The sequence below is a fragment of the Phacochoerus africanus genome, chromosome 4, assembly GCF_016906955.1.
Source record: "Phacochoerus africanus isolate WHEZ1 chromosome 4, ROS_Pafr_v1, whole genome shotgun sequence".
Lineage (NCBI taxonomy): Eukaryota > Metazoa > Chordata > Mammalia > Artiodactyla > Suidae > Phacochoerus > Phacochoerus africanus.
The window spans coordinates 74,826,306-74,848,061 of record NC_062547.1 but is presented as its reverse complement, the minus strand read 5'-3'; the positions used below and the strand labels follow the sequence as shown (position 1 = coordinate 74,848,061).

General features: G+C 60.2%; 1 protein-coding gene across 5 annotated transcripts; it reads right to left on the bottom strand.

Moving 5' to 3' along the window:
* Positions 1 to 141: 141 nt before the first annotated feature.
* ZBTB7A (zinc finger and BTB domain containing 7A) lies at positions 142 to 21,019 on the bottom strand. Of its 5 annotated transcripts, none has more exons than XM_047777501.1 (3): positions 20,735 to 21,019; positions 9,514 to 10,787; positions 142 to 5,162 (listed from the first exon to the last, which is right to left on the bottom strand). In XM_047777501.1, the coding sequence occupies exons 2-3, from the start codon at positions 10,770 to 10,772 to the stop codon at positions 4,661 to 4,663; spliced, it is 1,761 nt and encodes a 586-aa protein (XP_047633457.1). In that variant the 5' UTR covers positions 10,773 to 10,787; positions 20,735 to 21,019; the 3' UTR covers positions 142 to 4,660. The 5 variants fall into 5 exon arrangements, with proteins under 5 accessions (XP_047633457.1, XP_047633456.1, XP_047633458.1 ...); XM_047777500.1 differs by lacking the exon at positions 20,735 to 21,019 and adding an exon at positions 19,472 to 19,664; XM_047777502.1 differs by lacking the exon at positions 20,735 to 21,019 and adding an exon at positions 16,508 to 19,367.
* Between the last annotated feature and the right edge of the window lie 737 nt (positions 21,020 to 21,756).

Genomic DNA, 21,756 nt, shown 5'->3' with positions numbered 1-21,756 from the left:
GCCCTCTTCCTGGAACCTGAGTAGGGAGGCCCCCAAGTGGTGTGGACAAGGGGCCCAGCCCACAGAAAAGGGACCCCCCCTCCAACCTTCCATCCCTGCTCCCCAGCCGCCCCCCGCAACAAAACACAAAGAACATCAAAATCAGGCAAATGAGGCAGCAGCGGTCGTAACAGGCTGCGTTTAGTGGTTTTTTTATGTACAAGAAAAATGAATTTTTTTGTCTGGTTTTTCATCACCTTTTGTCTTTTTTTTATTATTATTTTTAAAGCTTCTCCCTCCCCACCCCCCAAAAGTGCATTTTTATCAATTGATTTTTTTTTTAATCTCCCACACTTTATAAAGACTCTCAAATACAGTCTATGGAATGTCTGCTCTGTGCTCTGTGCCCCCCGTGGGCGCCACCCCACCCCCCTCCACCAGACCTGGCCCCCCAAAGTCCAAGGCACCTCATGTCTGGGCCCGGGCGGGTGGGGCAGGGGGGACCCTGGGCATCAGGACCCCTGGCCGCAGCCTGCAGGTAGCCCTAGCCTTGGGATGGGGGTCTCCCCAGCCCCCTCCATCTCCTGCCCCGCCCCCCCAATGTAAATCTATATATTTAGTGCGAGCTAGTCTTACTCTGAGGTTATGGCTCCTGGGGTGCCTGAGCCCCCAGGCCCTGACCCGTCCTGTGCCAGCCAATAATATCCCCCCTCCAGGAAGGCTGCTTCCTCAGCTTAAATAACTTTTTAAAATAAAACTGCAAATATAAATATCTTTCTTTCTCAAAAAATAGGATTTTTGCTTTTTTTGTTGATTTTTACTTTTTTTTCCTCCTGCTTTTCCTTTCACTCTCTTGGTCTCGCCTCCTACAATCCTGGATGCCTGGACTGCCTTGGTCCTGGAGGGCCCCTGCCTCCATTCTATCACCTGTGACAAGGCCATCCAGCCATAGCTGTGGAGGCCGATGGGTCTCAGTAGTGCAAAGACTCCCCAGAAGACCCTGGAAGGGGCTGGGAAACCCCTCCCCCTCCTACCCAAGACCTCTCCCCCTTGGAAGCAAGCAAAGGGATAGCCGAGTACAAACAGGCTGACTAGATGGGACGGCCACGAGGGGTCTCCTGGGCGAGCCGCCCTCGGGGGGGCAGACTTTGGTATGGCCCAGGGGAGCCCCACTGGGCACAGGCCCAGGCCCACACCCGTGCCAGGCTGGGCCTGGTCCGGCAATTTACATTCACTGGTTTTTAAGGTTTTTTTTTTTGCCTTTTTTTTCTCTTAATCTCAAAAGGCAGGGTGGGGATCAAGGTGGGGGGCTAGGCAGCGAGCAGCAGCAAGGGTGCAAATCTGTCTCTCTCGGGTCCTGTGGGCTGGTGACTGCGCCAGGTGAGGGCTCCGACCCCACCATCCCGCCAGGCCCACGGCCCCCACCCTCACCCTGGGGTGCCCCCCGGAGCCCCCACCTGAAGCCCCCCTGCCTGGACCTCACTCTCGAACACACGTGCACACACACATCCACGCAGTTTCACCAAGATGATGGAAATAACAATTTCGCTGCTTTTCTTTTTTCTTTTTTTTTTTTTTGTACCAGGCAGTTAAAAAAAAAAAAAAAACCACCCCAAAAAAGAAACCACAAAAAAAAACCCCAAACAACCAAACAAAAAAACTTTTTGCTGTGTCCTTTCTGACCAGTCAGCACGTTCCCCCTCAAATATTTTTTTTGTTTGTTTGTTTCCTGAAACGTGAGAATTCAGCAGTATCTTTGGCAACACTTTATCACGACCTTAATTTAAAGAATAAAAATAAAATTGATCCACGTCTATATACAGTATGTGATTGCGCGGAGTTGGAGGGGGGCTGGGCTGGAAGGGCGGGGGTCCCGGCTCTGGGCCCATGCAGATGCTGTGGCCCCTGGGGACGGGCAGCAGGAGAGGGGTTAAGGCGGAGTGGGTAGGCAGGGCTGGCAGAAGCTGAGCGCAGAGCTAGGGGCAGGGGTTTAGTGCAATTCCCGAGGAGGTTTGTGTTAAAGTGTGCTTGGCGGGGTTCAGCCCTTACCCCTGCCGTAGTCCCAGAGGCCTCGACCCCCCAAGTCCAGTTGTCCCCTCTGGCCAGGACGACAGCTGTGATTTTTCAGTTGGTTTTATTGCGAGGGGGTGTGTGGGTAGTGGGGAGAGGGCTGTCCCCTCAGGGAACCTCTCTGGGAGCTGGGGTGTGGGGGGGGTCCCTGGCCTGGGCACTTGAGCTCTCTGTTCGGCCTCCACAGGTGTTCTCTGAAAGAGCTCGCCCCATGATGCTGGGGTGTGGACGGGGCCACCCGGCCTCGGGCTCCCCTGCCACCCCCCTCAGGAGGGGGGGGGTCCTGAGACATTTGGGGGGCTGACAGGCTCAGGAGCTGGGGAGCAGAAAAAACAGAAACTATCCTGTAGAAACAATGATGAAAGTTGCCTTCTTAAAAAGCTTCCCTTTAAAAACAAGAAAAAGATAGGGTTTGTCACAGAACAAAGGGACATGGGGTGATGGGCCAGGGGCTAGAGGTGGAGAGCAAAAACACCCCTGCACCTCGGGCTTTGATGAGGAAGGGTCTCAGCTCAGCAGAGTGTCTATTTACAGGATTTCACACTAGGGTTGCATATGCGACAGGGAAGGGGTGGGGAGGGTGCCCTGGCCTCTGGCAACACGGTCTCCCCACCCCTGGCCCCTGTCCGTGGCCTTTGGCTCGGTGAACACCGGGCCTTTGGGGAGCCAGAGGCTGGGGGGAAGCAAGTGCCAGCCCCCAGATTACAGTCAGTGCCTTTGAGTAAAAAGAGGGGGAGAGGGGGTGTAAGGCCCTGGAGGTGGGGCCCCCTGTCGCCCACCTCGACGGGGGTGGCATAACCAAGATGGCAGCTCCTCAGTGGCCACAGGAAGGGCAGCCATGTTGGAGGGTGGGGGACAGCGAGGGTGGGGGGACAAGGACAGGGGGATAGGATTGCTCTGGCTGGTTGGAAGGCCAGCCCTCTCTTGGGCCCATCCCTGAGCTGGGGAGTCGGTAAGGAGGGTCCCAGCGGACATGGGTGGCCACTGTATGGCTAGCAGGTGATGAGACGTCTCCAAATCAGAACCCAAAAAGGGACAGAATGAGGGGGGTTGCGGGGGACACGGCAGAAACACAAAAACCCCACAGTCCTGCCTGCAAGGCAAGCCCCCATGGTAAAGCACAAATACCTCAGAAGGCCTCGCCCTGGCCCATGCTTTCCTGACCCCCTTCTCACCTTGGGGAACAGAAGTGGATTCTACGTCTGTGGTGGGTTTCTTTTTTTATTATTTTGTACAAAAATAAATCGACTTTTAGGAATTTGTTTGCTCTCTCTCTCTCTCGCTCGCTCGCTCTCTCTCTCTCTCGCTCGCTTTTTTTTTGTCTTTTTGACTTTTCATAGAAGTTGGTTGCAACTTGTAAACATGTTCTTAAATTAAGAATTAAGATAAAGTGTAGTACCCGTTCTGTTACAAAGTGCCAAGACTTCTATTTGTGGTTGGTTGTCTTGTGATTTTTTTTGTTTGTTTGTTTTGTTTTTCCTTTCATTTTGTAAAATCTTGTTTTTATTGCTTTTGTGACACTGGAACTTCTGGACACTCTCGCTCCCCACATCCCTGCCACCATGAGACCCTGGGTTCCCTCTGCCCTTGGCTCTTTCACCCCACACTGTCACCTGCTCCTCTGAGGAAAAGTATATTTTATATATATATATATCTATATATAAATTTTGTTTTTAAGGAGGAAAAGAAAAAAAAATCTAAAAAGTGCTTTAAAAAATTGGGAGAGGGCTAGGGGTAGGGGAGAGGGTGAAGACAAAGTTTCGAATCTCCAAACGTCTCGTGGGGTCTGGGGGGCCTGGGTCAGGGGATGAAGATGCAGGTGGTAGGGGTGCCCTGAGCGGTGGCCCAAGGGTCCCGCCGAGTCGTAAGTGCCGTGAAGGAAGGCGGCGAGGGCCATGGCACTCGAGCTCTGGCACCCCCCCTTCCCCATCTTCTCCCCTTTCTCCACGCCTGAAAATAAATAGATTTGTATCGCAGTGGCCAGGAAATATAGGGGACCACAGGCAGGATCAGGAGGTGGTGGGGGGCTGTCAGGGAGATGGAGGGGGAGACCCCCACTTAGGAAGTGCCCTGAGGAAGGAGGGTGGGGGTGGGGATGGGGCCATTTTAACGTCCACTCACAGTGGACAGAAATCATTTAAGGTCTTGTCTCAAAGACTCTAGAAACCAGCAAAGGGAGAAAAAGAAAAGCCCACCCCAGTCCCCGGCCCCCCGCAGCCCCCCTCACCCCTGCAGGGCCTGGGGCCCTGACTGGGCCTGGGATGGGACCCAAAACGCCCAGCTGAGGGCGTCCGGGGAGCTCCGAATCCTTGTGTCCCACAAAAACCCCAAGCAGAGCCCTGAAAGCCATCGCTGGGGTTGGGGGCAAGTGGGCCAGGGGTTGAGGTGGGGCAAGGGTCCCGTGGAGGGAGAGAACATCATGAAGGAGAAAAATCTGAGAAAAGCACTACCCTAGATTCTGTGACGCTTCATATATATATATCTGTATATATATATATATAGATATAGATATCTGTATATAGATAGATTTTCTTTTTTTGTGTTTTTTGGGGGTGGTGGGTGATTCTCTCTCTCTCTCTCTCTTGGGTTTCTGTTTTCTCTTTTTGGTTTTTCAGGCGAGTCCGGCCGCCAAGCTGCCATCGGCGGTGGCCCCGGCGCCCCCGTCGCCTCCCCCTGCGGCGCCCGCTACATTCAACCTGCCCAGGCCATCGGGGCTGGCCTCGTCCTCGTCCTCGTCCTCGTCCTTAAAGTGCTTCTCCTGGCCGTTGCGCCGTGCGTCTGGTGAGCCGGGCGGGGCGGGGGCGCCGGGTGGGGCGGGGGCCCCAGGAGTGGAGGCGGGGTCGGGACCCCCAAGCCCCGCGCCCCGCACGCGGGGCTTGCGGCCGCGGCGCGAGGGCACGCCGTTGCAGCCGTCCTTCTTGAGGTGTCTGTGCAGGTGGTCGGAGCGCACGAAGGTCTTGCAGCAGCTGTCGCATTGGTAGGGGCGCAGGCCGGTGTGCACGCGCATGTGGTTCTTCAGGTCATAGTTGTGCGCGAAGGCCGCCCCGCACTGCTGGCACAGGTACGGCTTCTCGCCTGTGTGCTTCCTCATGTGCACCTTGAGCTTGTCCTGCCTGTGGATGGGCTCAGGGTCAGTGGGTGCCAGGCCAGGCCCCCACCCGGAATGGCACCCCACCCCCGCTGGTTTTGCACAGGAAACCTGGGCCTTGGCAGAAAGGTGGGCTGCAGCAGGGGGGTGGCTCCCACAAAATGGGCTAAGGAGTGCAGTTCCCTGATCTGAAGACAGCACCAAAGACCTCAGAAAGTCTGGGAAGAGCCTTGGAGCTCGCTGGCTGTATGGCCTCGGGAAAATGGCTAAACCTCTCTGAATCCCTTTCCTTTTTTTTTTTTTTTTTGGCCATATCTGAGGCATGCAGAAGCTCCCAGCCAGAGTTTAAATCTGTGCCACAGCAGCAACAATGCTCGATCCTTAGCCTCTAGGCCACCAAGAAACTCCTCTTAACCCTTTTTCTCATCATAGGAGGAAGATAACAGGCCCCCATTCCCATGGGGCTCTGCCCAGTGGCAGGTGCATGCTTTCACACCACAGGCATTTAATGAGCACCTGCTAAGTACCAGACCCTGTTCCAGGTGCTGAAAATGCTACAGAGAACAAGGTAGGATGCCAAAGTGTTTGGTAACAGAGTGGTAAAGCTGTCCTGGTTTTGCCATTCCAAGTCCTGTGTCCTGGGAAATACCTCAGTCACCAAAAAGCCAGGGCAGTTGGTCATAGTAGTAACCAAGTCCCCACCCCAAGAACCACCCCTCCCCCCAGTTCCTGCCCAATCTCCCTTCACCTCTGCCTCACACTGGCTTCCTGGCTGTCATCCCAACATGCCAAAAAGCACGAGCCTACCTCAGGGCTTTTGCACTTGCTATTCCTGCTACCTGGAGCAATTCACATCTTCAGAATTGAATTTTGGCCCAATCATGACTTCCTCAGAGGCTTCTCTGCTCCTCATGCCAGAACCTTGTTTCTTGTCTGTCTCCCTGATTGGACCATGAGCCCTGAGAGAGGGACTGGGTGTGATTCTAAGGTCTCTACCTGCCCATCTTACCCGGCAGGGGACAGCATGGACCTGGCTCAGCCTGGGGCCTTAGGCTCATAAAACTGGTCACCATATCGGTCCTGGGGTGACTTTGGCTCAGGTGCTGCTGTCCCCCTGAGCCCCTGAAATGTGGCTGGTCCAAAGTGAGATGCAAAAGACACCTCAGATACTGAAGACTTCATTTGCTCGATGTAATGTAAAATAACTCGTTTATAATTGTGCATGCTGATCACATGTTGAAATGGAGCTAATTAATGGATCAGGCAAAATATGAATAAAATTACTTTCACCTGTTCCTTTATTTTTAAAAAAAATTTATGATTGCACTGGCATATGGAAGTTCCCAGGCTGTTTATTGAATCTGAACCACAGCTTCAACCTATGCCACAGCTGTGGCAATGCCAGATCCTTTTAACCCACTGTGCCAGGCTGGGAATTGAACCCGAACCCCAGCAGCAACTCGAGTTGCTGCAGTTGGATTCTTTTTTTTTTTTTTGTCTTTTTGCTATTTCTTGGGCCGCTCCCGCAGCATATGGAGGTTCCCAGGCCAGGGGTCCAATCAGAGCTGTGGCCGCCAGCCTACGCCAGAGCCACAGCAATGCGGGATCCGAGCCGCGTCTGCAACCTACACCACAGCTCACGGCAACGCCGGATCGTTAACCCACTGAGCAAGGGCAGGGACCGAACCCGCAACCTCATGGTTCCTAGTCGGATTCGTTAACCACTTCGCCACGATGGGAACTCCTGCAGTTGGATTCTTAATCCCTTGGGCCATGGTGGGAATTCCTGTTCCTTTTTTAAAAAAAATTTTTTTGGACACACCTGGGGCATGCAGAAGTTCCCAAGCCAGGGATTGAACCTGTGCCATAGCAGTGACAATACCAGATCCTTAACCTGCTGAGCCACCAGGGAACTCCTCACCTGTTCCTTTTAGTTTTAAAAAATATGGCTGCCAGAAAATGTAAAATTACTGAGGTAGCTCACATGAGATTTCTATTGCACTGTGCTGGCCCCTACTGATGGGGGTGGTTTCCTGCCTGGAATCCACAGGGCAGGAACAGAGACCTGGGTCTCCAAAACTCTGACTAGCATTTGACCTGCAACTTGCTGCAGCCTCTTGTGCTCCCCTGAGCCACTCTCGGTCTCTCCCTTCTGATACCCACCAGATTGAGAGCTCCTTCAGGTCTAGGACTAACAAACTCCTGCTCATCCTTCAAAGCCCCAGCTGAAATGTCCCTCCTCCTCCAGGAAGCCTTTCCCAATCCCCAGACAAAGACCTGAACCACCCTGTCTCCCCATGCTCTTTTAGCCCCAAGTCCCTTCCTCTGGCACCACTAGCCACAGAGTTGGTGCCCCTACTTGCCCTAACCTTTCATGGCTTCTCATTCTCCTGAGGCTCAGACCTGAATTTTGCAACCAGACTCTTGCCTACTTCTCTGGGCTTTTATTCTCACATGCGCCAACAGAACTTGGGCCACGATGAACTCATCACTCTCTGGATTATCTGGGGCTGTTACCAGCAAGGGATGGCAACTGCCAGGAGCTTCCTCTCCCTCTGCCTCTCTCAGGGCCCGCTAACATGGTCTCCCAGTTGCCCTGCTCAGATTCTGGGGCTGGTCAGAGAGTTCTGTACAAAGAGTACTGTACAGAGTTCTCCAGCTGGGGCTTGGAGGCTCGGAGAGGGGAAGTGACTTGCCCTGAGTGCACAGAGGGTTAGGGGCTGCGCCAAGGTGGGGTGGGGGTGGAGGCAGCCCCAGTTTCATCACCTCAAGCCCCGGCCTGGGTAATTATAGCCCCGGCTGCCATAGGCCCCGCTTACTCAACTCTCCAGTGTGACTCAGAGGGGCCCCTGGGCTCCCCGGCCTGGGGGGAGGGGTGGGAGCTGGGGGCTGGGGACTGGGGTGGGGGGCAGAGAGGAGCCAGGTGGGTGCGTGGGAGGAAGGTGGGTGCGTGGGAGGAAGAGGCCCAGCACCCCTCTCTACACCTCAGTTTCCCTGACTTGCAAAACTTGCAAACATGATCAGCCCCATGTTAGGTGGGGCAGAGAGTTCTCTAGACCTTGGCTTGCTAGGCTTCCACCAAGCTGCTCCTCCCAGGCCCCCCATCCGGAGGAATAGGGAGGCCCTCAGGACCACTGGCACCCTGATCTCACCAAAGTGGGAGCCAGGCCACCGACTAGACTGCCTGCCTCCTAGCTGGGGCCCTTTGCCCCTGCCTGGCACTCCCGGGCCCTGGAGTCCCAGCCACACCCTCCTCTCCTGGCCTGATGGAGAGGGGGCTGGGGGTACTGGGCTGGGGGTCAGCCCCCAGATCCTATCCCCATGGGGCGGGGCCGGGGAGCTGGGACAATGGCCTCTTTCTTCAGCCTGAGTGGGCGTGGCTGGGGGAACCCCAGGGAGGGTGGGGGTAGGGGGTGATGCTGAGTCACCCAGCCTGGCCAGGCCCCTGCACGCCAGCCCCCCTCCCCCACTGGGCTGGTCCACAAGGCCCAGCTAGCCACCTCTGGACCCTTAAGACCAAATAGCACATTCGCCCCAGCCTGGCCGCAAACTCCTCCTGTCCAGAGACCAGGCCCAGTGGCTCCTGTGCCCTTTTCCCTCCACTGGTCATGAAGATCCCTTAAGCTGAACTGGCCTCAGGGCCTTTGCATTGACTGTTCCTTCTGCACTTCCCTCTCCCTACAGCTTCCTCCCTCTCCTCCTTCAGGTCTCAGTCCTCAGGGAAAACTTCCCTGTTTAAGGCAGCACCCACAGCTGCCCCCAAACCTGTTCTCTGGTCTTTTCCTCCCTAGCACTTTCCACCAACTAGTGTTATCAGTTCTGCGGTTTGCTCTTGCACATGCTCCATCGCCCCCGTGGGGATTTTGGCTTGTCTCTCCACTTCTAGAACAGGGGCGCCTATTCCATGAATGTCGGCTGAATGAAGCAAGTTCCCCAGGCTCATGGAAGACTTAAAAAGTGACACAGCAACCAGAGCTCCCTGCTCCCAGCGGGGATGTTGCCCTCTTCCAAGGCCAAAATTCTCCAGTCGGGGTAAGAACCACACCAGGGAAAAAGAAGAAGAGCAACTTCTTGGGCTCTTACTTCCGGCCTTGTGGGGTTCAGCACGTGGTCACCGTGCTTAGGGCCTAAGCACGCCCCAACCCACAGGCTCTCTGAACAGGCCACAGGGGGTGGGGTGGAGGGGTGCCCCGATGGAGAATGTGCCTTTACAGGGCAAGACAGTGATGTTTTTCCATGCAGAGGGAGCATGTGAGCAAGCGCATGTGTGTGACGGGCCGGGGGGGTCCACATGTGGCTGCAGTTTGGACAAGGGGCCCCAAAGAAGACCTCCCACATACACCCCACCACCCTCCGCCATGGTGGCGCCAGCTCACCTGGTGAATCGGACCTTGCAGATGTTACACTCGTAGGGCTTCTCTCCTGTGTGGGTCCGGATGTGCCTCGGTAGCTTGCCAGCGCCCTGGATGACCTTCTCGCAGATGGGGCACTTCTGGAAGGCCTTGGCCCGGATCTTTTTCTCCACTTTCTGGGACCAGGCCGGGTAGACATCGCCATCGTGGGCGCTGCTGAAGTACTTCAGGTAGTAGTCCACGACTCCCTTGTCATCTGCCCTCGACTCCTCATCGCTGTCCCCTGCCGTAGCGGCCCCTGCCCGGCCCACTGACGACATCATCTGCTGTAGCAGCGTGCTGGCTGCCAGCCCGTCCGCGTCGGCCCCATCCCCGTCCTCACCCTCAGCTGCTCCCGACAGGAAGCCCGGAGAGTCGCCCGGCTCAGGAGCCGCCTCCGACAGCGAGGCTGCCTCCTCCTCCCCGCCCCGGCCGTAGTGACCATTTTGCGTGGCGGTGGATGGTGGGGCCACAGGGGGCGGGAAGAGTCCCCCAGCAGGGGCGTCCTCGTCCCGCTCTGGCCACAGACCTGGGTTGCTGTCACCCTCATCCCCATCCCCTGCCGAGGGCCGCTCGGCCGGGGGGCCAGGCCCATAGAAGTCCAAGCCGTTACAGTCGCCGGCGGCCACAGCAGCCACGGCAGCAGCCACGGCCTCCTTGGTGGCATCCAGGTCATCGTCGGATGCGCCAAAGGCGGACCATGGGAATGTGGCGGCAGCAGCGGCAGGCAGGCTGTTCATGGGGTTGCTCTGGAAGAACTCAAGGTACTCCTTGGCGCGAAGGAGGTTTCGTTGATCAATTTGATCTACCAGGTCCAACTGCCCGGCATCGGCACCTGCATCGGCCGCCAGGATCTGCCGGTCAAGGAGGTCGGCACAGACGTGGCTCACTGCGGGGATCTCGAGTAGGCGGGCAGCGCTGAGGATGTCACCCACATTGGCCGTGCTGACGGTGAGCGTGGCTGTGTAGGCGAAATCCATGAGGGCCGTGAGCGCCTCGGCACTGACGAAGTCGATCTCGTATACGTTCTGCTGGTCCACCACGGCACCCGACGTGAACAGCTTCTTGAAGTACTGGCTGCAGGCAGCCAGCACTGAGCGGTGCGTGGGGAACTCACGGCCCTCCACCAGGATCACCACGTCGCACAGCAGGCCCTGTGTCCGCTGCTCGTTGAGTCCGCTGAGGATGTCACTGCTGTGGTCGGGGAACGGAATCCCGATGGGGCCGTCCACGCCGCCGGCCATCTTCTGCACCGAGACCTGCAGTGCCAAGAAGGAAGGTATGGTCATAAAGGTGGGGGAGGGCCAGCTGGCTGGGGCATGAGGCCCTCAGAAAGTGGTGCCTACCAACCCTCCCAGCCCCTGCAGCCTCAGTGTCCCCAGCTCTGCACCAAGGTGCTCACAGCCCTCATGGATTTTGCCTACATGGCCATGCTCAACGTCTGGTTCTGCAATCTTTTTTCCCCCCTCTTTTGGCCGGTATGGCCAGGGATCAGATCTGAGTGCACTTGTGACCTACACCACAGCTGTGGCAGCATTGGATCCTTAACCCACTGTGCCAGGCCAGGGACTGAACCTGTGTCCCAGCACTCCAAAGATGCCGCAGATCCCATTGCACCACAGTGGGAACTCCTGGTTCTACATTATCACTGAGATTACATTGGCAAAACCCAACTGGGTGCTTCGGAGATGAACACCAGCACCCTTCCCCTTTCCCTTGAAGGGAGGGCCTGTCCGAGGGGCAATTTCAAGTGGTTGGAAGCACAGAAAAGGTGCTCAATAAATGCCCGACGCGAATTGTCTTAGTGAACCTGAACTCAGGCTCTGCCCACACCCTCTCTAGGAGGCCATGATGGTGACATAAAGCATCCACTGTGCGCTGTCATGGCCGAGTGCCCAGCAGTCCTATAGGCAACACCATCTCCACTGCAGAGATGAGAAAACGAGGCTTAGGGAGTCCCAAGGGCCCATGGCTACACCTCAACTTGAACCCAGGGGGTCTGACCCAAGAGCCAATATCTAACTGGCATGGCTATCCATCCATGCCTGGCCCCTTGGCTTCCCTGATTTCCCTCCTGCCGCCTGGTCAGGCCCAGTTCTCTTGGGGGCTCTGAGTCAGCAGGAAGGGGTGAGGCCAAAAGCCAGGGACCTGGCCAGGGTCATGGGGGCCATGGGCGTGCCCTGGTGGGGCGAGGCAGGGCGGGGACTCTGCAGGACAAACCCCTTCCTGCCCTGTGGAGCCCCTAGGATATGGCTCACTTCTAGCAGTGAGTAATGGGGGGAAATCAGGCCACTGCCTGAGCTCTTCCTTGCCCACCTGAGCTGGCCCCTCTCAAGGAGTCGGGGCCAGGGGGGCTCCTGCTCACTCCCTGCCTGTCCAGCCCGTCTCCAACTTTTGGCCACCATGTCTGCACTGTTCAGCTCGGGATAAAGCCCTGCCACCCTCTGGGCCTCAGTCTCCCCATCTGTCAAATGGGCCTTTAGAAAGGCAGGGCCAGGGGGGTAATGTCTGTCCCACCCCTCTCCCCCGCCTTCTTTTTTCCGCCTTCCCCTGGGCTGTGACTCATCCACCCACTCGGGCGCTTGTGCAACCCTCTGGCTCCTGTCCCCACCCCTCCACCCTCTCCGGGGAGCCCCCGGCTGCCCCAAGCCACTCAACACAACCCACATTCCTACAGGCCCAGCCAGCCTGCTTTTAGGCCGGAGTCCTTGAATGTCTCTGGGGAGAGGGCCCTAATCAGGCCTTCCTCAGCCTCCTAAGGACCTTAAGACCCCCCAGCTCAGCTCCAACCCAGATCCCTCCCGCTGTGTCTCTACCGGGATTCAGGCAGCTGGCCGGGCAAGGGAGCCAGGGTTGGTCCCGCCAGCCCCAAGGCCAGGGCAGGACTCTGCTGACCCAGGGCCGCCCTGGCAGTGGGGTCCAGGCCTCCAGGCCGACACAGAGGCCTTTGTGTGGCGCACAGGCGGCCAGTACACTTCCCGGGACGCCTCTCTCCATGGCCCGCCCTCTTTCCCGCCGACCCAACCGCACCAGCTGCTCTGTACCCCCCCCCACCCCGTTCCGCCAGCCCGTGGTGAGTGGCAGTGGAGGGGGGAGGCTCAGATCTAGCTGCTAGGAGCGGGGCGGGGCGAGACCCCATCTGAGGCTTGGCCACGGGAAGCCCTGGCAGAGCCCCCTATGGTGGCTTCCACCCCCTGCCACCATCTGCTGTCTGGCCCCAGGCCCCAGGGAGCGAGTGGGCAGATGGGACTCCGGATCAGACCGGCCTCAGCCCCTCCTCACGCCCCCTCTGATCCGGGCCAAGATGGCCACCCTGGCCCTGCTTGCCAGTGTCCCCTCAAGTGTCTCCTGGGGCCTCTAGGCTGGGACCTGCACATTCAGGTAACTCGGCCCTCCCTATGGCCACTCTACCCCTGCCTTCCTATAGACACTGAGCCCACCAGGCCAGGCACTGACATAGCCCTACTTCAAGCGTGAAGCTGCCCAGGCTATAGTCTGCTGGAAGCCACTGGGCTGGGAAGGAGCAAGCTCCAGCCTTGAACCTGGCCTGGGCCTGGGTCTTCACCAGCTGGAGGAGCTGGGCCACATGCACAGATCTGTTGAGTGGGGGTAGACCTTGGGTTTGAGGGTCTGGCATCCCTGTCCTCTCCCAGCTGAGGCCTCTATTTCCCCAGAGAATCATCTGAGATGCTCCCCAAAAGGGTAGGGCCTGGGGAGATGTTAGCCAAGGAGAGCCCCTACGAAAGTAGCATCGCCCCTATTTACAGATGAGAACATCAAGGCCCAGAGACAGCTAGAATCCAGGCCAAAGGCAGCCAGCAAGGCTGACCCAGGAGCTGAGAGAGGCAAGAGGTGGTGGTCCCCCGACCCTTCCCCTACACCTCTCAGCAAGCCACAGCCTCTTCCCTCACCCTGAAAACTAAACTGGTCCTGCAGATACCTGACCCAGCCCTTTCTCCAGGAACACATGCCACCTGCCTGCCACAACTTGGGCCACTGCCCTCACCTGGGCTTCTTGGGGCCCTCCCTCTAAAAAAGGGGCAGAAGACCCTGCAAGATGGGAGAGGGCAATCAGGTAAGGGACCAGCGGTAAAAAGCACCGATTACGGAGCATCCGCTGTACACCACGGCATCTTCTTGCCGGGAGAGGGTGTGGCTCCCTCCCTCTAGAGGCCCTGTTAGCACCTGACACCTAGTAGGTACCCCCACATAGGATGGTTTCCTCGGTAATGATGAACCAACGAAACTTCTCTCCTCCAGGAAGCCCCACCCCCACGCTGGCCAGGTCCCCACCCTCAACGGCCAGGGTCCCCTGAGCTCAGGCCCACACCCACCCAGGGCCCGTCTTTCATCACAGCTCCACCCCCACACTCGCCTCCATGGGATTTCCGGGGCCCTTAGGTGCTGACTCGGCGGCCGGGCTGAGGGGCAGGCCTCGGCAGGCTCTTCCTGGGCTGGAGGTGGGGCACCCTCTTCCCTCTGGGCTGCTCCCAGGCCCCCACGCCCAACACTCCCTGGGCAGCACACAGTAGGGGCGCAGCAAACAGGAGGAACCAAAGACCAAAGAGCTATGTGCTCTAGAGAGCCCACACCCAGCCCCGCCCACCTGGCAGGCACTCCCGGTACCAGGTGCCAGTCCCACCTCCAATCTAACCTAGGGTCACTTGCTGCACCTTCTTTCCAAGGCAGCAGGACCCAGGCCTGTTTACAGCTCTCCTAGAGGCCTCCTCTGTGCCTTGGAACTTTCAAGAATGAACCGGGCACCTTTATTTCATCCCCATTATAAAGCCCTCCACTTTAGAGATGAGGAGAGGCTCAGAGAGGTGATGAGACCTGGGCAAGGTCACACAGCAGACCAGCAGCCAGGCTGAGACTCAGATGCTCTCACCTGAGCATCTATTGCTGGGGATGCAAGGTGAGGTCAGAAGCGTCCTGACCTGGTCCAGGGAGCAGCAGGGGTCACCCAGAAAGGACTCCAGGGTTGGAGGAAGGGTGTCTCTGGCATGGGGAGGAGCAGGGGCAGAGGCCTGGAGGTGGGCGCCTGGGAGGGGCTGGGGAATGAGGCTAGAGACTCCCCAAGGTCAGGAGCAAGGTGAGAGTTGAGGCCAGGCCTCCTCCTCCCACCCACACTCCTGAGGAAGAAGGGGGGTGACCAGCAAGGAGTTGGTAGGTAATTGCCACCTGCCGCCTTCCTGGAGGAGTGTCCATCGACAAGGGCAGTTTAATGGGGGTTAAGGCCCCCCTCCACCGCACACTCAGGAAGAGAATTAAAGGAAATTAAATAAGGGACCTCCAACACCTACTACTATGTGCTATGAACAGCAGCCTGGGGCCGTATCCTGGCTCCTCCACTTCCAAGCTGGGTGACCTTGGGCCAAGAAACAGCACCCTCTGTGCCTTATTTTCCTTGGGACAGTGGCAAAGAATCCCACTTTCATCCATTCAGCAAATTTTGGCCTGGAACCTACTATGCGCCAGTGACAGTGCCCCAAACCCCAATGAAGCCGTTTACCACCATCCCCTTGTGGGTAGGTGGCTTTGAGCTTCATTTCTGAACATTATTCCATGAATTCGCCCCCCCCCCCCCCGACTATGTGCCAAGGAAGTGTGTGGTGGGCCCCAGAAGGAAGCTGAGCCATCATCTAGAGGGGAAAACCAGGCCCAGAGAGGGTGGGTGGCTAGCCCAAGGTCACACAGCAAGTCTGGCACCCAGGTGCAGCTGCCAGGCCAGCGCCCAGCCGCCCCCGCCCCCTCCCAGCCTGGCAGCTTGTGTTGCAAGGTTGGTCCTGACGGGTTACCCCGCCCTGACCTGGTGCCAATCCCTGCCTGGCCCAGTCCCCGGCCCCGGGTTTAATGGGACAGGAATGCAGTGTCCTGATTGGGGGGTGGGGGGCACCAACGGCTCAGGGTGACTGCTGGCTGCCAGCTGCCAGTCTGCCCCCTGCCCGCCTGTCCTCACAAGCCTTCCTCCGGGCCAGACATTGGCAAACAGGCCCTCGGCCATTTTATGTGTCCATTTATTGCCCTAAATGGGGAGGGGCTTCCTGCCCGGGCCTTAAAGGGCCAGAGGCAGGAAGGCTGCAGGCCCAGTGGGAAGTATGTGTGTCGAGGCTGGTGGGGGTGGGGATTAGGAAGGTCATGGGGATCGCATCTGACCCCCAACCAATGGGTAGGGCTGAGGCCCACCCTGTTCCCACGCTCTGAGTGCTGTCATGGGCCAGGAAGTTACAGCCCTGACACCAAGATCAGGTTCCAAGAGGAAGCTCTGCAAAGACAGAGCCATTCTCAGTGGAGGTGGAAGGACTGAGCTTCCCATCACCGAGGGTAACCAAAGCCAGGCTTCACAGAATCCCACCGGTGTCTACCCCACCCTCAGCTCAGGCTGCATCTGCTTATCCAAGATGCCCAGGAGAGGCCTGGGTGACCTCGATGAGCCCTATCCCTCTCTACCCCGACCGCTCCTTTCCTCCCTCTGAGGCAGGCTTGTCACCTGGAGGGACCTGCACCACCCGCACCCCGACCCAGAGCCAGAAGGTGGAGGGCACAGCCTGGAAGCCCCAGACAAAGGGGCGCTTAGCCTACTGTGGCCCCAGGGTCCTGTGCCTACAAATCCAGCCAGTTCCCTCCCATCAAACACATCCTGATGGGAGGTGGGACGGAGCCTTGTTTTCCAGTCAAACCAGAAAGGCGTGGGTGGGGACGCTTCCACTGAGTGGCCGTCCACAGCCTGCTGGGGGGACAGATGGAGGGGCTGGTCCTTTGGCCAGGTTCTCCACAGGGCACCTTCCGTGCTTTGGTGCTCCAAACTCAGGACTAAGGCCCCAAGAGCAGGGGCTGCTCCTCAATGGGGTTTGGTGGGGGACGGGGGCTGATCTTCATCATCTAACCATAGATCCTCATTGCTCTGGGAGGCAAGGTCTGTAATCACTGTCTCACTTTACAGGTCAGGAAACAGGCTCAGAGAGGGCAAGTGACTTACCCAGGATCACTCAGCAGAGCTGGATTCGAACACAAACCATTCGGCTCCATCTTGCCTAACTAGTCCTCCCAGGGCTCCACATACCCCTCCCCCTCTGCACTGCCCCCAAATACCAGCAGGGGACTAAATCCCCCCCACCCTGGGGGCCCTGGGGCAGAGGACAGCTGATTCTCACACACACCCCGGGGGGGGGGGGGCCAGGGAGGGGGCACTGCCTTGTACTTTTTTTCCTCTCAGAAAAGAGAGTGGTTTGCCTGAAGTCACACAGGGAGCTAGGACAGGGCTAGAGACCAGCTGACATCTGTGAACTTAGGACATCAGAAGAGAGATGCAGGAGGGGCTCCCCGGGGCCCTGACACCACACAGCAGTCACTCAACAAACATTCCTGAGGAATCACTGAGTAAATCCTCAGGACAACACTTTTGGGCTAAAGGTAATCTCCCCGTTGTACTGACGGCAAAACTGAGGTTGACAGAGGGGAAGTGACCGCTCTAGGAGGACCTCAGGTGGAGGTGAGGGCCAGGCTGAGATTGGACCACACTGGCCCCCACCCAAGCCTGTTCCTCTGGTCTCCACCGCCCAGGGCTGTTGCAAGGCGGTTTATGGTCTATCAGGTGCCTGGAGCACAAGGTGACAGGTGGAGGGTGCCGAGTGTGTGTCTCAGAGACACACTCCAGCAGAATCCCTGCTGTGCCCTGAGCTGACCCAGGCTCTTCCTCCATGAGGGAGAGAAGGAAAGGAAACAGTTGGAGCCATAGGCAGCATTTGGAGGAACCCTTCAACAACCTCATTTTACAGAGGTGAATATTTGTCTCCGAGAGGCCACTGGGCTTGTCCAAGGTCACAGAGCAAGTGGACCCCCGCCTAGGCCAGTTCTGTTTCAGCGGGACTGGCCCTGAGTCTGGGCTCTATGAGGTGACCTGGGTCTCCTCGGAAATAATGGGTTGTAAAAACCCAGAGCCCTGCTGGTCTCCAGGGGCCAAGGTGCCAAGGGGCGGGGCCGCAACTCAGATGGGATGGGAAGGGCCTGCCTCAGAAGACTGGGAGGCAGGGAGACGGAGTCTCCTGCTGTGTGACCTTGGACACTTTGCTGGCTCTCTCTGAGCCTTACTGCTCTCCTCAGGCAAAGGCTCCATTTGGCTGACAGGTGCCTGCCATCAAACCTCCAGGCCCTCTGGAAGACAGGTGGGCAGGTACCCCCCAGCTGTGACAGAAAGGACTCTGGACACGTCCTGAGCTGGGAGGCAGGACCCCAAGGGTCAGATCCAGCACTGGCTGGCTGACCTTGGGCTGCTCTCTGCTTCCCCCAGGCCTCAGTTGCCCTTGCCCCATATGGCACCGCTCAGAGGCTTGCTCTAAGCCCCTGAGGCCCCATACTTGTGTCTGACCTCCCCTCCTGGCCTCAGTTTCCTCACATAGCATTGGGGACTGCCACCAGCCCAACCAGCTATGGATCAGAAGGTTCCAAGGAGCAAAAAGAAAGAAAAAAGCCAACACAAAGACTGGCTACTGTCTCAGGAAACTTCCTCACTGGATGAAGGTTGAGCTCTGGCAGGCCTCAGTCTCCCACACAGAGAAAAGGGTGCATCAGCCTATAGCCACCCACTGCTAAGGGCCTCTGCTGAGAGTTGCGTGGCTCCCAGCCCAGGCCAGGGTGCTGACTGGCCACCACGCAGCCAATCAGAACTGAATAATAAATACCCCCCCCAAAGTGACCCACGAATTAAAATTTCAGTGTCCCCGTTGGCTCCTCTTTCCTTCATTAGGCATGCGGATCCCAGGGCTTCGCTCTTCCAGTCACCAGCTCCTGCCCCCCCTTCTCCCCTAGGCTCCCGTCTCCACAGCGATGGCTGGCGGTAAACAGAGCCCCGAGCCCAGACGATAAGTGCCAGGCCTGGTGTGCTCTAAGGGCCCCACTGGGGGTGGCCCTCAGGGGAGAATGCCCCCTGCCTGGAGTCTTGGGGGCCTGGGAGGAAGCAGCAGGGCCCAGTGTGGACTCCCCAGACCTCTCCCAAGCCCAGCACTGCCAATAGGAAGTGATCGGTTGGTCCAAGGGAGGGCCCCCCCAGTGTGGGAGCGGCACACTCAGGGTTACGCCCTGGCCTGGTTGAGGGGGGGGCCTGACATGGAATCCTGGACGCCGTCTCCAGCCAGGCCTGCTCCGGCCCTGATCTGGGAGGCAGCTGGCAGGGAGGGGGGGTAGCAAACGAAGCCTGCCACCCATGGGTGAGCCAGGTGGGCACACCCGGTGGAGGGGCACCAACACCTCTCTCACTTCCGCCCCCTGGCTAGGGGGAGAGAGGAGTTGCCTACCTCTCCCTGCCACCCCACCAACTGCTGGCTGCATTCCCCAAACATTTAGTGGGCGCCCACTGGGTGCCTGGGCCTGGATGGACAGCAGTCTCCTGCTGCGGTCCACCGGACTCCCTCACCAGCCAGCCAGCCAGCCAGCCAGCAAGCCGACCAGCCAGCGAGGGCAGTGCCTCCCAGGACCCACAAAGGCCTGGGCAAGAGAGTGCACCAGCCCCAGCCCTCAGCTCCGGCCCCTGCCCGGTTCTCAGGCCCGGAGCTGGGGGAGGGGGCCCGTTCCTAGGCTGGGGACGGAGGGAGGGAGAAGGAGGTGGATGGATCCCACCAGTTCACCCCCTCCTCTGCCTGGGCTCAGGGTTCGCACGTGGTGGTGGCGTCAAGGGGAAGGAGGGGGGTCCGGGCTAGAGGAGACAGGGTCACGCGCTTTGGGGGCGCGGGCAGGGGAGAGGGGTGCTTTCTGTCCCCTCCCTGGAGGCCAGGGCCAGGCGGCGCCGCGCGGGCAGGGCAAGGGGCCAGGCCAGTCCCCCCACCCAGGGCTGAGTCAGGCCCGGGCGGGGGCAGGAAGCGGCCCCCTCCCCCGCCCCGGCCGCAGCGCGCGGCCCCCGCTCCGGCCCGCGGGCCCCCACCGCGCAGCCCGCGCGGGGGGCTCCTACCTCCTTCCCGGGGCAGCGGCGAGGGGGCCCGGCCCCGGCGGCGGCGGTGGCGGCGGCTGCGGCTGGGCTGGCTCCCTCCGAGGGGCCGGGAGGCGGCAGTGAGCCTGGCCCCGCGCCACCCCCCGCCGCCGGCGGCCAATCCCCACCCGGGCTGGGGGGAGGGCGATGCAAATTACCCCGGATCTGGGTCCGCCCGCCCGCCTCCCCCCACGCCCGGGCCCAGTCTGCACTAGGCCGCTCATCCCCGGGCTCCCCTGCACTGCGCGGCCGCCTGGGCCGCCGCCCTCCCCAGGGAGCGCAGGGTGGGTGACCCCCCCCCCCCCCCGGGACGGGGGGCTGAGGGGAGGGGGGCTGGGGACGGTTACACAACCAAGGCGGGGAGGGGCCCCGGGGCGGGGAGGGGGACGGCCCGCGGGCCGCGCAGCCGGAAGCCGGGGACCGCCACCGGCCCCCGGCAAGGGGAGCCCGGCTCCAGGCCCCGCCTCCGGGACGGAAGGCCCCGCCTCCGGGCCGCGCCGCGCGATCGGCCCGCGCTCATTGGCTCGCCAGCCCGCCACTCACCGCCCCTCCTCCGCACCGCCCCTACCCGCGGGCCGCGGCGGGACGGCGGCGCGGCGCACCCTGGGACTTGTAGTCCGAGCAGCCTGCCACCTGCCAGCTGCAAGCGCGGGGGGACTACGACGCCCAGAGGCCCCAGCGGCCGCGCCCGCCCACCCGGACACCCCACCCCTTCCCCCTCCTTTGCAAAGCCCCCCTCCCTGTTTTTTCAGCCCCCTCCCCCCCATCCCCCATGGAGCTCAATCCTGGCCAACTCCAACGTATGCACGCAGCACCGAATAGGCCCCCGGGGGGCGAGAGCGCCCCCAGTACCCAGCTGCAAACTTAGCACGCGACGCGCCCCCCTATCTCCCCACGCCGGCTCCCCCCACCCTCAATGCAGCCCCGCTTCCCCTCCCCCTCTCCTCGCGCTCCTGGGAGCCCCGAAAAAACCATGCACCAGGAGGGTCGGGGGGGGCGGCTGGCGCACAAGCCTATGCACTTCGCCCCTAATACCCCTTCCCTGGCGGCGCCCCCTCCCCGCGCTCGGGATCCAGGGCGCCTCCAGCCTCCCGGCAGCTGCCAGCCACCCCCTCCTCTGAAACTTGCGGAACGTCCCTGGCTCCCGGGATCGCCCCTTCTGGCGAGGGCAAAGGTGGGCGCAGAGACCCCAGCCCTTCCCCACCCTGCACCCCATGCTGGGGGCCGCGCCGTGCGCTGACTTACCTCGCGGGGCCGGGCCGGGGCCGGGCCGGGCCGGGGCGCGCGGGGCCGGGGCCCGGAGTTGGGACTGGGCTCCTCGGCCGTTCGCCTCTGGGGTCCGCGTCTAGCTCTCCCCTCGCTGGCTCTCCCCTCTTCGCTCCCTCGCTCCGGCGGCGGCGTCACTGCCCCTACAGTAACTGTACAGTACAGCCAAAGCCCCGTATGATGCTCGCGACTCCCTTCCTGGTTTCTCCGAGGGCAAGAGGGGTCCTCCCTTGTCTTAAAGGTGCCGCAGCCGCCGGCCCCCCCCACGCCCAGCCCGCCCCCCCCACCCCGGCCTCAGAGGCCAGAACAGGCTCGGCAGGTCCCCTCTTGCCACGTCTCTGCCCTCCCGTGGGGCTTCGCCCCGGCTGCGCCGGAGAAACCGGGCTGTTATTAGGTTTTGTCAAGTTGAGGGGGGGTCCAGCCCGCCCCCGGCGCGCCCCCCCTCTTCTGACCTCTCCGCCCCGCTGCGCGGCGCCGTGCCAGCCTGCCAGCTTATCTGTCCCCAGAGCTCCCCGGGGCGCGGGGGGAGCGGGCCCCCCGGGTGGAGGGGGTGGGGGACTCCAGATAAACAGGCCCCCAGCCTCCACGCAGAGGCGGGTGCGGGGGGGGGGGCGCGGGCTTTGCCCCCGACGCCCGGGGCGTGGCAGGATGGCAGCGGGGGCGGGGAGGGCTTTGCGCACTGCGAGGACCGACGCGGGCGTGGGTCGCGGCTGCCCGGGCTGCTGGGGGTGGGTGGGGGGCGAGGGGTGGAGACTGCGGGCTGGACGCCGGCCCTCCCCGGGCCTCAGTTTGTCCAGCTGCGGAAGGGACCTGGAGGCGGGCTTTGGGTTGACGGCTCGGGTCCGCTGGGCTCCCGGGTCTGTAAATGAAACAGCCAACCTGCCCGCCTGCGATTATGTAAAGGAGTCGCCTCTGCCCGCTGCGCCAGGGGCGTAGCGGGGGAAGGGGTTGGCTAGGGGCGGGCTGGGCTGTTGTTTTCCCGGCTTTCCGAGTTCCCCCAC